The sequence below is a fragment of the Prionailurus bengalensis genome, chromosome B2 (genome assembly GCF_016509475.1).
Source record: "Prionailurus bengalensis isolate Pbe53 chromosome B2, Fcat_Pben_1.1_paternal_pri, whole genome shotgun sequence".
NCBI classification, from domain to species: Eukaryota; Metazoa; Chordata; class Mammalia; order Carnivora; family Felidae; genus Prionailurus; species Prionailurus bengalensis.
The window spans coordinates 117,616,652-117,632,879 of NC_057349.1; the positions used below are offsets into that span (position 1 = coordinate 117,616,652).

The following is a 16,228-nucleotide window of genomic DNA, read 5'->3' on the forward strand; positions in this document are numbered from 1 at the left end:
GGACAGTGGACTGTTGCTGGCCTCCTATGTTTGTCCTAATCATATAACAAATTTTGCCTTAATTTGATGAACACTTGGGCTACCACTTCAACTGTTATCTTTTGGAGCAGTTTATTCTGAAGAAACACTCACTGGTTACCTGTCTTTGTTTCTATGACTGGAATCTACAGAGGAGCTCAGCTGTCTCTGGGTTTACGTGATCTGATAACTGTATATCATGTGATGTGATCTGATAACTGCACATCACGTATAAGCCACATGCAGTCCAAACACTCAAGAATCCAACATTTCTAGGGACTATTCCCAATGTGTTAAGGAATTTAAAAAAAACCTCAGGTATTGAAAGATTGCTGGAATTAGACAGAAGCCACTGTGGAAGTTTCACTGCAAATCTACAAGTCCCATAGTTTAAAGACCAAGTGTATGGGAAAGCTGAAACTTTGCCTGCGATACTGACTGTACTGGATGTTTTGCCTTTTGTGATTCATCATGTGAACTTCACCCTTTTCCCAGTTGTTATAGACATGATAATCTTCCTTTTTCCTTACAAGGTAACCCACATGTTGAGTGACATGGGTGATTCAGGATTCTCCTGTCCCTAGCCATCATGTACTATGCATGGAACACGGTAGACAGGCCATCAGGGACCCAATGTGCTGTGTTTATCTCTTCGACCAAGAGCATCTCCAGTATCTGGTCTTGCTGAGAATAGTCCTATTTCTAAGGGCAGCCTGAGGCGGGCCTATTCTTAAATTATCAGCCCTGTGGGTTCCTGGAACTCTCCAAGAAGAGGAAAATAACTATGATTTATTAACATATTTGAATGTAAAAAATGTATGTTTGGAAGGAAAAACCTGGAACTATTCCCTGCAATAAAAACCCCATTTAGAGCCATTGAGTGTTGGCAGTTATTTTATCCCCATGAAAGCAGACACTCTTGCTTTAGGGAGACTGTAAACTCTTGAACCTCCAGACCAAAAAGTGTCAGCATTTCTTTGTGAATTAAAACACCTTAAGAGTCCAAAGCTTTTGCTTCCAATTTAGTGGACTCTCATATTTAAAGAAATTTTCCCATTCTCCCTTTACTTATCTCCACAAATAAAGCAGGTGATAAGGTTTTTAGATTCTATAAACAAAAGCAAAATTCATGGTGTGTAACTTCTTTTTTTTTTTAATTTTTTTTTCAACGTTTATTTATTTTTGGGACAGAGAGACACAGAGCATGAACAGGGGAGGGGCAGAGAGAGAGGGAGACACAGAATCGGAAACAGGCTCCAGGCTCTGAGCCATCAGCCCAGAGCCTGACGTGGGGCTCGAACTCACGGACCGCGAGATCGTGACCTGGCTGAAGTCGGACGCTTAACCGACTGCGCCACCCAGGCGCCCCGGTGTGTAACTTCTTAACATCCCAAATTTGAATTCATCATACTTAATACTTAGGACAATTCATAACATGGTCCAATTTTGTGCTATCTTATCAGCTATTATCCAATGTGAATTCTCAGATCCAGCCAAAAATCAAGCCTTCTATATTTGCAGAACACCCTATACATGTATCAGTAGTTGCTTCTCTCACCCAGAAATCCCTAAGCTTTCCTCATACTCCTAGGCTCATCTTAAGCATTTCTGGTGAACTCTCCTCCATTCTCCTGGCTCTCAGGTGGTCTCCCTTATCTGAATCCCCCACATGGCCTCGTCCAATGTTGGCCCCATGGGTACTGATCTAAGTCTTGGCTCCTCATCTGTTTTGATTTCCCTATGAATTTGCTGAGTGGAACAGTTTGTAACAAAAATGTAAAAGATTTAGGAACATTTGAAAGAGATATAAAATATTAAATGTAATATTCTATGACAGATAAAGACGGTCTTTAGTTCCATACATTTTTGTTTTCACACGTAAAATCGCCATCTTTCCAGAAGGAGAGTTCTGCTATATTAAAAACAGCCCACCTACCTCAAAAGAACCATTGACTAGCAAGGCATCAAGCCAATGTGCCAGCAAAAAGAAGTGCCACATCACTAAGTCCTTATGTTTGAGATATGCAAACCAGTGGGACCCAAATGCTAGAGAGGCAGATCTGGGATTGGAGTGGAGTCTTCTGTATGCACAAAAGGTATCCAAGAATTAGACTGGCTGGGGAGAATTGCAAAATGACCAATGCCCTCTCCTCCCCCTCCCCAGTAAAGCCTCCCCAAAAGGAACTTTCTCAGTGTCTCACCAAGCTTCAGCTGCATCCCATGTGTCTTCGCTACAGAACAAGGGGCAGACTTCCCATCACACTCATCTGAATCCTGGTTGACTTCTGGAGCCATAGTCATTTCATGTATCATCCCTGCTATCTTAAACTTCAGAGAACAAATGGCACCTTTCTCCAGGAGCATCTATTTAGAGATAATCTACTACTTCAAGGACTGTGATGCTTTTCTAATTGTATAAAATAGTACAGCTTTCTGGTCCTCCAGAAAAAAGAACCAAGGACAACTGGATCACGTGGCTGTGAAGAATGGCCATTCAGGCCAAAGGGCTTGGTCTTCACATCTGAAGTAGCACAGGGGTAGTACTGCCATCATGGGAAGAGAAAGTTGTGACAATTGCAATGCTTTCCAGGGACTGGACTGAAAGATTGTGTCCCACAAACCATTTTATTTTGAGATCTCATTTTCATTTTCTTCTTCTCCTCACCCAAACTTACAGACTTTATCCACTGAGAATGGTATAGATTGGCAAGCCCAGTGTTACATGATCAACTCTGAAACTAAATGCATGTAACCACAGCAACATCTAAAAGCTTAAATGTTTTTGGAACATAGAAGAAGAGGGAGGAAGCTATAGCAGCTTAGATATCTGTTTAAAGAAACTGCTATCACTTTAGCCTAGAAAAGAAAAGGATGTTACAATATATATCTTCAAAATAGTGATCAAATTTGACCTAACTACAAGTTAAACAGAAATATTACTCTGTGTTCTATGCCAGTACTCTGGCAATTGCCTGCTTTACTTTACCTAGGCAAGACTTTCCACTGCTAAGAACACAAGATGAACAAAAAGTTTGGCAAAACTCTCTAAAGAGGCACATGCCAATGAGCAAAGTGAGACGCCACCTCTGAAAACAGTGAACAGTGTCACTGCAAGACATACATGGACTGTGACGGAAATGTTCTTTTGTTGCCGGAAATGATGGTACCTACCACTAATTCAGAAAAAGCCTGCTCCACACTCTCAGCATTTTGATATTTGCTTTTAATTTATGTTTTATAGTGGCAGGCTTTCACATCTGCCATTTAATCCGTGAGTCTTCCAGAAGAATTTAGTTTCTGAAGTGCATGTGTGAACACATACTCAGATACAAAAAGGGGGTAGAGATGTGAATGGCATCAGGCATGTGCTGTAGTGTAGACACACTCCTCTCAAATTCTCCCTGTCTTTGGCTGCCAGTGTGAGTGTCAAAGACCCAGGAGCCTTTGGGGCCTTGACTAATCACAAAAAGAAGCCAATATAAATAATTATTTTGCATCTTCCTATTATCCAATTCCTCTTGGTATTGGCAGCCCTACAAAAATCCAGGAACTTCTAGCTTATACTTTCAATATTTATGCTTACTAGCATGATAGTCACAAAAACCATAAATAGGTCTCAGAGCTATCATGCGTGAGTCCCTTTTTCATTTTTGTTCCTCTTTCATACATAAGCAAAATTAATGAGACATTACTTACTTAGTTGTTGCAAAGTGGTTCAGTACTACTATTTTGTAGTTTAGAAGTGTCAAAACATGATCACTTAGGATTGAGTGGATCCAGGGCAGCTTTTTAAAAAATCCACCTTCATACGACTAGACCTTTGGATCTGGACCTCCCAGAGAACAATATATGTCATGTCCTTACAGCATCTTTTTTTGGGGTGGGGGTGGGGGTGCGGTGTGCAGAGTATTGTGCAAATTTCACTTCTCAAATCTGATCAGAGTGCTTGTTTCATGTGTCTCTTGGGCAAGACCTTTAGTGACTTGGTCTTCTCCCAGCAGCCCTGTTCACCTGCTCATCTAGCCTGGGGTTGGCCAATTCCTCTACTATGGAGCTTCATAAAGATCACAGTTTTACATCTGTAAGGATTCAGGCAACCTGATTTGTCACTGTCACAGTAGTTCAGGGCATTCAGTGGCTCACTGAGGAATGTAGACAATTCTGAACAAAGATAGTGAGTCCCTCTCTTTGACAGGCTGTGTTATTGAACAGGCGTTCAAGCTCACTCCCATCAGGTGTGTACTTCCATGTAATGTTAATATGTAAAGTAGTAAGAAGAAGCTCTGGACTTATCTATTTTTCTTCACTCCATTGAATTCTATTGAATAAACTGTTAAGTATCTCCTTCACGATGCAATTCTGCCATAATTTGGATATGGCACCACCATTATTTCAGTCTCTGAAATACAAGGAAAAACTTACCACCTAGCAAGACTCTTCCCTCCACCTGCGTTAATTAATCAAGTCCTCTTGATTTTCTATTTAAATATCATTTTCTCTATTACCACTGTCTTAGTTTGGACCGTCACCATCTCTTGCTTAAACTTCACCCTAGCATCTTCCTTCTCTCATGCTTCTCCAGTTCCTTCTCTACATCACTGCCTCAATACATGATGAAACACCCCTGTAATCCATAGCAGTAGTTTTCAATTCTCATTATATATTAGAATTGGGTGTGTAACTTTAAAAAATACTGATGTACAGGTCCCACCCTGTCTTTGTTTGGGCTGCTGTCACAAATTAGACTGGGCGTCTTAAACAACAAACATTTATGTCTCCCAGCTCAGGAGGCTGGAAGTGTGAGATCAGGGTGCTGGCACAGCTTGGTTCTTGGTGATTTCCCTTTTCCTGGTTTACAGAAGGCAGTCTTCTTGTCCTCACATGGTGGAAGGAGAGCCAGAAAGTTCTCTGGCTTCTTCTTACAAGAGCACTAATCCCATCCATGAGATGGGATTCACCTTCATGACCTAACTACCTCCCAAAGCCCCACTTCCAAATACTATCACATTGGGATTGGAGTTTCAGCATATGAAATGTGGGGGGACACAAACATTTAGCCTATTGTACATCACCAGAAATTCCTTTTTTTTCTTTTTTTAGAGAGAGACAGAGCAAGCAGGGGAAGGGCAGAGACACAGGAGAGAGAGAATCCCAAGCAGACTCTGTGCTGTCAGCATGAAGCCCAAATGGGGCTTGAACTCACCAACTGTAAAATGATGACCTAAGCTGAAACTAAGAGTCAGACGTAGGCGCCCCAAATCATCACCAGAAATTCTTGTTGGTCTAGTGCTTTGCTACTCAAGAGTGGCTCTCGCACTGGCATTCCCTGGAAACTTATTGGAAATGCTGACTCTCAGGCCCCACTCCTGACCTATTAAATCAGAATCTGCATTTTAACAAAACGCCCAGGTGATTTTCAAGTACAGAAGAGCTTGAGAAGCAGTGGTCTAGGGCGCTGATATATTTTGCTTAAATCTTGCAGGTGAACCTAATATACAGTTGCTCTGCTCATGGACACAGCCCGGAACCTCCTTACCTCTTGAATGGCACCTCTTACCATCTCCACCAACTCCATTGTCTCCACTGCTACCTCTCACTGTCCAAAACTACCGACTCCACAGAAGTCCCTATACGATTTCAGGTGTTTGTACCTTGGTGCGTGCTGTTTGCTTTGCTCTGAATGTCCTTTTCCTTTCCTGCCCTATTTTGCTTTAGATAAGTTTCTAGTCAGCGTCCAAAATCCCCACAGAGGGCTTCTCCATACTCACTTCCCTGGAAGTCCTATTTCTCCCTCTTTTGTGCTATTTCTGTACCCTGTGAATTTCTACTTCTCCATCCCTTTCCCAATATTGCAGTTATTAGCTTCCATATCTCTTGCCTACTAGACTCGGAGGTCCCCTAGGTAAGGACTAAATTGCCCTCCACCTCACTCACCCACAGTCTACCTAACACCTAGCTCATGATGTATATTCAGTAACTTTTGGACTGAACAAAGAGGGAAAAAAGATTAGAACTCAAGCTTACTTTAGCTCTCTAAAGACTTCATATTAGATTTAATGGGAATGCGCAGGAGTCGGAGAATTATTTATCAATGTGACAGCCCAATTTCCCCTGATTCTGTAGTTCTTGTTTGGCTGGGCCCACAGATATCCTCCACTGAAGGAAACTCACCAAGTTCTAGCTTAGTGAGCCAGTATCCCTCGCTTCATTTGAGTCTCTGCTCCAGCATCACCTGGTCAAAGTCAAAAGACTTCCCTGAAAGTGCTGAGATAGAACGTTCCTGAATACACGCGTGCACACACACACGCACACACACTCACGCCACTCACTCTCTATCTACCCCTCCCTTTCCTTTGTATTATTGGTCTCCATAGCACTTAAATATATTATAATGTAGTGTCACTTTTTTTTTTTTTTTTTTTTTTTTACTTTTCTTCTCCATTAGACTGTGGGATAGGAGGTTTGGTCTGCTTTGTTCACTACTGTATCCTCAGTGCCTAAACAAAGTACCTGGCACAGAAATATTTACATATGAAATGAACGCTGGCTTAGCTAAGAAACATTTAAGTCCGTATTTCCTAAGGTGTTTTTTGTAATATTAACAGATGTTGCATGGAGAAAGAATTCTGGGTCAAACAAAGTGAAATGAGTTTTCTGTCTATAGGACTCCTCATAGCATTTACTGTCTCAGTGCACTGTGGGAGTCTCCAATTAAGGACTAAAGTTAGAATGTAATACTTACAAAGCACAGATGCTTTAGGTACAGATTCTATACACCTTGTGGTGGGAGATGGTGCGATCCTGCATTTCCCTCTGAAGGGTCCTTGCTCCACTGACATGGGACAATTTATCACCTGTTGTCTTTGGTGCGCTTCATTGAACCTCCTTTTTTTTTGTGCACTGGATAAGAGGCACATATGACCGTGGTGTCCTTATCTGAGCTGAATGATAGAGCCGACGGACGACACATCAAGTGTGGACCCACTGCCATTTGCTTTACTGAGCTTAGGCAGATGGGTAAGATCACTGAGCATTTCCAAGGAAATGTAGACCAAGGAAAAAAATCATTAAGATGATTTTTAAATATGCTTGAAACCATGACTAATTTATAATTATGCCCTAAGGGAGAAGCAAAACATCTGCACACATATGCTTAAAGTTTAAGCAAAGTGTTTTTAAAGTAACATTTAAGAAACCTCTACCTCTTTATTTGATTTCATGCCTTATTAAGTACTAAAAGGGAAGCAAATGGTACAAATGAAAAACAAAGGACGGCATTGAAAAAGAAATCTCTTTCCAAAGGGTCACGAGCACATCTAAGATGGATCCTCATAATCCTTTCCTTACATCAAAGACGCGCATTTAAGCAATTCAGGAAAGAGCGTGGTATCACCTATCACCAGAAAAACCTGCACTACGTCACCGCACCCTAGTGTTTCCCTGGGACACACACATCTCTAGTAGAGACTTAGCTAAGGTCAGGTAAACAGCTTGACTCTGGAGCCTTCTTTTTCTTCTTGTTTGCAAATAATCTGAGTGGAAAGCACGTGTTCATGGAAAAAATATCACAAGAACGACAGCCACCTTGTACGGTGTGTTAATAGATGCCAGGTACTTGAATATGTTATCCCGTTTGGACCTCACGAACTACACATGCAGGTGGATGTTCCCACCCTCTGTTGTGCCGAGACCACCTGGCAAGCAAGTGGAGGCAGGATTCCAGAGCAGGTGCATGCCCAAAGTGGGCACTTGTTCCACTGTCCCTCCCTGTCTCTTAAAAGCACGTGGCTTCACGAAAGCCTTCGAGCCAAACAATGTAAGCTTTCTAGCCTGTTATGTGTAAGTGGCTTATAAACTCCTGGAGTTGAACCCTGTGAAAAAGTCAGCATATTTAGTATGAATTGTATCAACAGATCGCAAAAGAAATTGACGTTATTCAAACATTTATCCTGCCCCACGAAGATACATTCAGTCTTTCGCTGGATCATACACACCCTGAGTTCATTTTAAAAACTCCTACATAGACTCTGCGTGCCAGGGACTGTGCCAGCGCTGTTTATAACGACAAATAAGGCATGGTCTTTGCCCAGAAGGTGCTTTCAGTCTAATGAGAGAATAAAGACTTTAAAGCGACCAGTTCCGTTAACTACTTTTAAAAGTCACGCAAGAGACACATAGAGGATACTACACAGATGCAGGGCTCTTTGCCCGGCCTGGAATAACAAAATGGAAGGTTCTTCTAAAAGAGGGATTTTGAGCAGAATCTTCAAAGATGAGCAGGTAGGGAAGGGAAGGGAACAACACAGCCTGATACAAAAGCCATGCAACAGCCCTTAATCAACCCCTGTTGAATGAATAACATGTTAGGCAGATGGGCAGGAGGAAGGGATCAAGGGTGGCTCCCTTGATATGGAGCTGGATGATGGAGCCCCTGTCTGAGATAGGCTGTGGGAAGGGAGAAAATCTGTGCCATGCCAGGCACGGCTCTAGATAAAGGGCAGAACTGGAGTGAAAGTGTTTAAACTAGGTACATTGTCTTTAATCTGTCTCTACCCACAACACAACTGATTGCCCAAGAGGAGACAGCTGATCCATGCTGGACCCCTTAGTTTCCCTTCCCTGGATACCGAACTAAGCAACACTGAAAGACTGAATCGGTTGACTAGGATAACCTGAGCTGTTTTCAGGGAGAATTTAATGTGGAGTCAGTGCTATGGCAAGGTAGTCATATGCCAGCCAGTCTGCACACAGCAGAGCAGCCATGAGTAGTAGGATAAATCCACCCTCTTAGGGAGAAGCAAGGGAATGAGGCAGACAAGGAAAGCAGAACAGAGACAGAGATGGCCATCGCATGGCTCCGTGAGAACAAGGACAGCTTCCTCCAGGCCCAGAGAATTTACATGTTTTGCCTCTGTGTGTTGTGAAATGTTTTTATTACAATAAACTCCCCTTGTCTTATGTTAGTTTGAGTGGATTTGTGTCTCTTGCACTCAAATACATACTAAGGCAGGGGACACGAGTTCATTTTTTGAACATATGTAACTCTGAGGTGCTTGTGGATAGTGAGGGGCAGTCACAGCTTAGGAGACACTGATTACAGAGAAAGGTCTAGGAATATTGGCTCTGGTTTCCAAACCCTCCTATTTCTTTCCATTTCTCAGCCAGGTCTGTTTTTTTCTCCCCCTTGCCAAGTTCTATGAAGAATGAGAATTACCATGAGGTCCAGGAAGTTTTCCTTTGACCAACCGTGAGAAAAAAATGGCAGTAATCATCGTGCCCTGCAGGTATCACAGAACCATTATGAGGATGAAATGTCACGAGAAGGCCTAGAAAAAGAGAAAAGACCTACAGAACCCATAAAAGGTTGTGTCCTCACCTCCCACTGGCAGCAAGTAGGGAGAGAAAAGTCTTACGGCAAGTGGCAATACCACCTGGAACAGTGCTCCCGGAGCGGTGATAGTGCTACACTGAGTATTTCCCATGTGTTTCCACTGTGCTCAGCACTTGGCAGGCTTTATCCATGGTTAGATGATGGTTCTCACAAAAGTACCATGAAGAAAGTATTATTGTTATTATTCCCATCGTGCAGATTTGGATACTGATTCACCGTGGTACTAGGGTCACACTACTGGGTCTAATCATCTCTCCTCTTCTCTTTGCTCACACCTGAACAGTTACAGAAGGGACTGGCTGCTGCTTTTGGGGGCTAAAGCTAACGGAAGGAGTAGTTGAGAACTCATGGCTTATTCCATACACCCAGAGCCACATCAAAGGAAAGCCCTTGAAATCAACAAGCACCCATGAGCAGAAAGCAGGAGAATGAAGCCACCTTTAAAATGGATTTACATCTTCTGAACCATAGGAAGACCATCGGGACTAAGTCTCACCTAGGTCATTGCCTTCCACCTTCTTGTTCACCACCCCAGACAGGAGGCGATGGGCCCTAACGCTGAGAGATCTTCAGGAGCTGGGGTCTCTGTACCCAGGGATGGGACGCAAGGTTGAAGACGGTGAATAAGGAAAGAGGACAGAGAGGGCACCCCAGATCCGAGGCCCATTTTGCAAGCGCTCCTGATCAAAGGTGCAGCTTTTTCCTGCCTTTGAGGAATTACTGGGACGGGCACCTGAGGTCTGAGGCTGCAGCCCTCCGTCCCCTGAGGTCCTGCCCTGATGGCCCTAGATCCTGCCTGAGGTGAGAATAGCATATGAGGGAAAACTCTCCAGAAGCCTCTTGACTTCTCTAAATCTCAGTTTTATTGATTTACAAAAAAGAGAGACTAACGACCACCCTGCAAGACTGCTGTGGACTAAAGAAGTTAGTAATGTAAAAGTTTTGTGAAAACTATAAAGGGCCACACCCCGGCTTGATTATTGCCTGATTATTCTCCTACGCAAGTTGACATCTTCTCCCTTCAATGACAGTACATTTAAAGGAAAACATTTGCTGGTCGGTGGCTGAAAACCATATGCATCACGACTAGTGCATGAACCACATAGGCCAGGAACCGGAAATGCTGTATAAGCTATCATGACTTTTGCACCACATCTTACCTGCAACTGCCCCCAGAACTTTGTCTGACTTTCATATTCCTGGGTCTAGTTCTCTAGGTCTATAGTTTCCCTTTGTTCCAACGTAGCCCATATACTGAGATACACTACCACATAAAATCCAACGTAGGAATATAAGGAAGTGTTTACCAAAGCAGTGTCTCCATCAAGAGCAGTAAAGTTAAAAACAATCACAACTACAAAATTCAGAGCCAAAACAAAGACTCCACAAAAGGCATACGCTAGAGGACATGATTCACTAAATAAATTCCATTTTCGTGGCTATTGCGAATCACCCCAGTTTATGACAGAGAAATCTTCTTTCTCCTTAACATGTACTTGAAAGATGCTAGGTATCATTTCAAAACTTCACTTTTTCAATATAAAGCTCATAAATTTTCATCATCACCTTTTACCAAATCTCCTCATCACTTGATAAAAGATTCCCTTGCAGCAAAACGAAAAGTTTCCGCTTTCAAAATACATCGAAACAGATGAAATCTCAAAATATAAAGACAAATATCAACCCCACCTCTGTTTCAGTACTCTTTGGTCAATTAGTCCATTATCAAGGTTTTCAGCCGGATAGAAAGATGGTGTGTGCTTCCCACGGTTGGCTGGGCTAGAGGACTGTTCATCCCTGTCACCAAGAAAGAAGAGTTGGGTTAGGAGCTGTTCAACGGGAGCCACAACCACTGGATCTCATGGCAGCTCGGAGGGTAGAAGACAGCCCATAACGACACCATAATCTGTGTCCACCTCCAAGCTCCACGTTGGGGGTATGACTAAGAGAACGGAAAAAAATAAAAAATAAAAGTAACACGGGAGCACTGGAGTCATCTCACGCAGTGGTTCATAGGCGCCAGGAGGTAGGCTGACACCACTTCCCAATGCTTGCCTCACCAACTGGTCATATTTATAAATGGTCTTACGGCAATCTAGTCCTCTTTGAAATGATGGCGATAACTGAGCATATCCTTATGGGTTAATATCTTTAGCCTGCAAAAAAAAAAAAAGTGATTAACTCCATCCGATTACTTCTCCACTCTCTGCCATTTTGGGAGATCGTGTATTATCTGTGAAATGTAACACCTTTCAAACCACAGTCCACTAACTCCCTCACTTTATGGGTGATACAACCGAAGCCCAGAAGGAGAAGCAAGTTGCTCACCACCACAATCTACTGAATAGCAGAGCCGGGAGCTGAGCTCGGTTTTCGAACTTTCTGGTGGCCTGTAATTCTTCTACCAGCTCCAACAAGAACAACAACAAAAGAGCAACTGTAAATACTCCTACCTAGCACATATTCCTATGATTTGCTCACATCTAAATAGGACGCCAAATATCCTTTCCACATGTGGCCTACAAATACTTTTCAAAATAACATACTAGACAACCATTAGCCACTAAAAGAAATCTGCACTCACATCGAAACCCATCTGCAATCTCCAATATAGAATGCCACTATAGACTCTTTAGAAGGAGTCTTGAGCATTATTCATTCTGCCCACTTCATTTTGCAGTTGAATCTAAAAAAGGCCAAGCATGTTTATAGCAGCACTCTCAACAATAGCCAAATTATGGGAAGAGCCTAAATGTCCATCAACTGATGAATGGATAAAGAAATTGTGGTTTATATACACAATGGAATACTACGTGGCAATGAGAAAGAATGAAATCTGGCCTTTTGTAGGCACATGGATGGAACTGGAAAGAGTGTTATGCTAAGTGAAATAAGTCATACAGAGAGAGACAGATACCATATGTGTTCACTCTTATGTGGATCCTGAGAAACTTAACAGAAGACTATGGGGGAGGGGAAGGAAAAAAAAAGTTAGAGAGGGAGGGAGCCAAACAATAAGAGACTCTTAAAAACTGAGAACAAACTGAGGGTTGATGGGGGGGTGGGAGGGAGGGGGGGTGGGTGATGGGTATTGAAGAGGGCACCTGTTGGGATGAGCACTGGGTATTGTATAGAAAACAATTTGACAATAAATTTCATATTAAAAAAAGTCTTTACTCCAAAAAAATAAAAATAAAAATTAAAAAAGCCAAGCAAATCTCCAAGGTTAGAGGAGTAGCTATCATCAGAAGAGAGGTTTAAAATCAAGTGTTTTGATACCCAGCTTTAGGGTTCTTTCTACTGCACCAAGTTCCTTTCTTTATTTAGCACTTCCTGAAAGGGTTTAATTAAACAGCATATTCTCATGCCACTCTTCATTATCATGATTCCCATGTGATAATACATTTGTCAAATGACAACATATTTGACAATAACCAAATATAGCCAATAAGCGTTTAAACCAAATATAACCAATAACGCCACCAGCAACTGTGGTTTTGTACCAGATTAATTTAACCAATCCTTAAAGTGAACAAGCTACTTCCTGGGTAGAGTGAAAAGCCCCCACTCAAAAATCCCTGGACTACCAGTGTTCCAAGTCTTGGCAATATTTGAAACTGGCTTCCTTAACCAGGTTAACAAAGAAATGAGACTATTTGAAGGAGGAAAGATTTTCTCAAAGCTTAGGTTACAACCAACATCAGTGAATTAACATGAAGTTAGGTACTGAATTACTTTTCACAACCTACAGAAGAAGCAACAGGAGTATCAACATTTAACTTAATGCAAGGCAGTGGTAGAACCAGGAATTAAGCCCAGATTTCCTGGAAGTCCTGCTAGTTCTCATTTACTAGAGAACACTGTAAACTGCTTTGCAGTGGAAACAAGGCTGTCTGTTTTCTTCCAAGCTGTGCCTAAAGCAATATCAAGATTCCAGTCAACTGAAGGGAACTTCCAGCTCAAAAGTCCAACTCATCCAAGAATGCTTGGAATTACTGTGAGAGCTGTTTGAGGTTCACACCCACGCTTTGCTGGAAAGGAATAGAAGCATACAATGGGAACTTCATCAAAAGTCACATATTGATGAGTGTGATTTTACACAGATATGTCAAAAGAACGTTTAAGAGAAATCCTTCAAATAAATCAGATGGTAGAATCTTCAGGCTGATCGTGGACCATTCCTTCAAGACTACCTTTTCCCCTCCATGTTCCAAATAACCAAATATTCTAGAAATAAAATTACTTAGGCCACGTCTCCCTAACATTGTATTCCCTATCAAAGAACAAGACAGGAATACATATTATTATAGATACGATCTGAAAAACTAAAGACATAGAATGGTATTCATCAACATCATAATCTTCTGTTAAAAATTAATGAATAATTATTTAATACTAGAAACTGCAAAAAGTCTCAAAATATGGGGGAAAAAAACCAAGTCAGAATGCTTGAAATGATCCTGGGGCATAGATTTGTAAAGTGAACATCTTAATTTTGTAATTCCTGCTATCATTCCTTTTCACTGCATTAGTCAGTGATAAAAACAAACAAACAAACAAACAAACAAACAAAACCATCCCTGAACCTCAAAGGCACCACAATTTTTTCTACATGATTTTTGTGGGATGTGATCTTAGCATTTAGCATTCTAGGGAGAAATTAGAAAATTCATTATGGCAAGAGTCTTTAGCAAATTATACCGTGCAAGCCTCTAGAGGAGATTATAAATTAGTCACTATAAGAAATCCTTGGCAAATAAATAAATACATAAATAAATAAACAAGTTTGGGGAAAAGCAAAGGAACAGTAAGAGATACCTTTCCCCAAACCTGATTTTAAGACCCAAGCTTCAGGAGTCCATTCGCACTCCTGCTGTATGGACACTTCAACCACCTGCTACAGAGCCTTCTGTATAGGAACGCCCGGTTTACAGGACTTCCCTAACAACTGGAGTCAGTGTTTAAAAGTGGCGCATTAGGGGCGCCTGGGTGGCACAGTCAGTTAAGCGTCCGACTTCAGCCAGGTCACGATCTCGCGGTCCGGGAGTTCGAGCCCCGCATCGGGCTCTGGGCTGATGGCTCAGAGCCTGGAGCCTGTTTCCAATTCTGTGTCTCCCTCTCTCTCTGCCCCTCCCCCGTTCATGCTCTGTCTCTCTCTGTCCCCAAAATAAATAAACATTGAAAAAATATATATAAAAAAAAATAAATAAAAGTGGCGCATTAAAAAAAAAATGTATCTTGACTCATAAAACTTTGCGAAAGTGTCCCTAATGCAGATATTAGAAATACTGTACACACCATCTAGCTGAAAAAGGTCCCAGTTTTCAGAGTTTTAAACCCCAAACGTTGTGCTTGGGGAAAGCACAGCCTCAACACGAAGGTCATTCAGGACCGACCAGACTTACAGTGAGACAGCTTTTGCTCGCTGGAGAGGGGCTGTTTCTCTAGGACTTCCAGGGGGCTCCAGTCTTTGACTCTTCTGCTTATATTTTTTAATTAAATCCATCAGAACAGCCTGGTGCCCAATTTTCTTTACCAGTTGCTGAACCATCCGATCATTAAGTGCTAGAAGAGCAGCCCCACTTATTTCTTCCTCTGGGAAAAAGAAAAAAAAAAATGTTTCTGCACGCTTGCCTGGTAAAGCATTGTAATAACACACAGCACTCTGAACAAGCAAAATTGTATCTGGGGTTAAAAGGATCCTCTAAACCTGTCCTCTGAAGTTACAAAATTATCTCTATTTTTACAAAGATAGAACACTGATACCGCATCATTCCCAGTTGCTCTCTGCTCCCAAGAAACTCTCAGAACATGGAGTCGCAATAACACTTTTTACTTCCACATTAAGACCTGCCCCTTCCAATTTCTCTGCAACAGGCATTGTTTTTAAAAGGAAAAAAAAAAATCTTTCAGAGAATCATTCTTACTAGTACCACCCAGGCAATATCCAAAACTTGTAAATCCCACACCAAACAGAACACATGCTGCATTAAAGATACAAGCAATTGCCAAATGCATATATCAGATATGTATTTTAACTCTTAATTCTTTGTTTTATTTGAGCTCTTTTTGAAATACTACATTCTCCTCTGGATGCTAGGTCAAATGCAAACTCTACCACGGTCAGTAGAAAAAGGAAAATTCCCTGCTGCAAGGACTCCACACCCCCATTCACATGCATTAGGCAACGAGAGTAATTAGCAGTTAAGAGAGGACACTCAATATTTAGGCCGCTGTGTTAAGATTTTTTCAAAGTGTAAACAACTCACCTTGAAACCTACGAACTAGCTCTCCTAAGTTTTTCTCCAGCAACCAACTGCAGACCTGATCAACTGACCAAGTTTCCATTGCTGTGTCCTGTAAATACACCTGTAGAATAAGAGGTCAGAGAAGGATTCTTCAGTTTTTCTCTCTGATTGTTGTTCTTTTATTTTTATTTTGTTTTCCAATCAGCTCTCTAATCTCAGCTCCTCCCTCTGCCAGACTCTTAAACTCTCAACACTAAGCTTCTTGAAAATTACTCTTTTCCGAATACACATCTAAAAGTTACTAATAAAACAAATACTCTCTTAAAAAAATGAGACCGGTTTGAACCTATTTCCTAGTCTCATTTCTCAAATTTCTTCACCTTCTCCTACTTTTTTTCCACAGGCATCCCTCAGCTTTACTAACAGACAGCCAAAGCCGTACAATGGTACCCAATCCTGTACCATTAACACCCAGGTTTCTTCACAAAGAAAAGAAAGGTGTGAAATTCACCACTACTAGGCTCATCAGGAAGTGGTTGACATTTACAAAAGGGGTGGGCAGGGGAGGCAG

General features: G+C 41.7%; 1 protein-coding gene across 1 annotated transcript in view; it reads right to left on the reverse strand.

Annotated features, from left to right (window-relative positions):
- The window catches only part of SAMD3 (sterile alpha motif domain containing 3), a 57,138-nt gene extending 41,172 nt beyond the window's left edge, over positions 1–15,966 (reverse strand). Inside the window, exons 1-4 of the mRNA XM_043592319.1 lie at positions 15,679–15,966; positions 14,823–15,004; positions 12,983–12,992; positions 11,099–11,210 (exon numbers count right to left, since the gene is read on the reverse strand). Of these exons, the coding sequence (XP_043448254.1) occupies positions 11,099–11,210; positions 12,983–12,992; positions 14,823–15,004; positions 15,679–15,757 (383 nt within the window). The 5' untranslated portion in view covers positions 15,758–15,966. The remainder of the gene's footprint in view (positions 1–11,098; positions 11,211–12,982; positions 12,993–14,822; positions 15,005–15,678) is intronic.
- Positions 15,967–16,228: the final 262 nt, after the last annotated feature.